General features: G+C 65.8%; 1 protein-coding gene across 1 annotated transcript in view; it reads left to right on the top strand.

The window, feature by feature from the left end:
• Window positions 1–5: 5 nt before the first annotated feature.
• LOC104158903 (transcription factor MafB-like) overlaps window positions 6–231 on the top strand; it is a gene marked incomplete at its 5' end in the record, with an annotated part of 817 nt that continues 591 nt past the window's right edge. Inside the window, 2 exon segments of the mRNA XM_009696672.1 lie at window positions 6–229; window position 231. The exon segment at window position 231 is cut by the window's right edge and continues 591 nt beyond it. Coding sequence (XP_009694974.1) covers window positions 6–229; window position 231 — 225 coding nt within the window.

Below are 231 nucleotides of genomic sequence, written 5' to 3'. Positions count from 1 at the left end.
CCCCCCGCCTGCAGCCTGCCGGCTCCGTCTCCTCCACCCCCATCAGCACTCCCTGCAGCTCCGTGCCCTCCTCGCCCAGCTTCAGCCCCACCGAGCAGAAGACCCACTTGGAGGACCTGTACTGGATGGCCAACAGCTACCAGCAGATGAACCCTGAGGCGCTGAACCTCACCCCAGAGGACGCTGTCGAAGCCCTCATTGGGTCCCACCAGGTGTCCCAGCAGCTGCAAG

Source organism: Cariama cristata, unplaced genomic scaffold (genome assembly GCF_000690535.1).
Source record: "Cariama cristata isolate BGI_N322 unplaced genomic scaffold, ASM69053v1 scaffold38433, whole genome shotgun sequence".
In the NCBI taxonomy this organism is placed as follows: Eukaryota; Metazoa; Chordata; class Aves; order Cariamiformes; family Cariamidae; genus Cariama; species Cariama cristata.
This window is presented reverse-complemented; position numbering and strand designations above follow the sequence as displayed.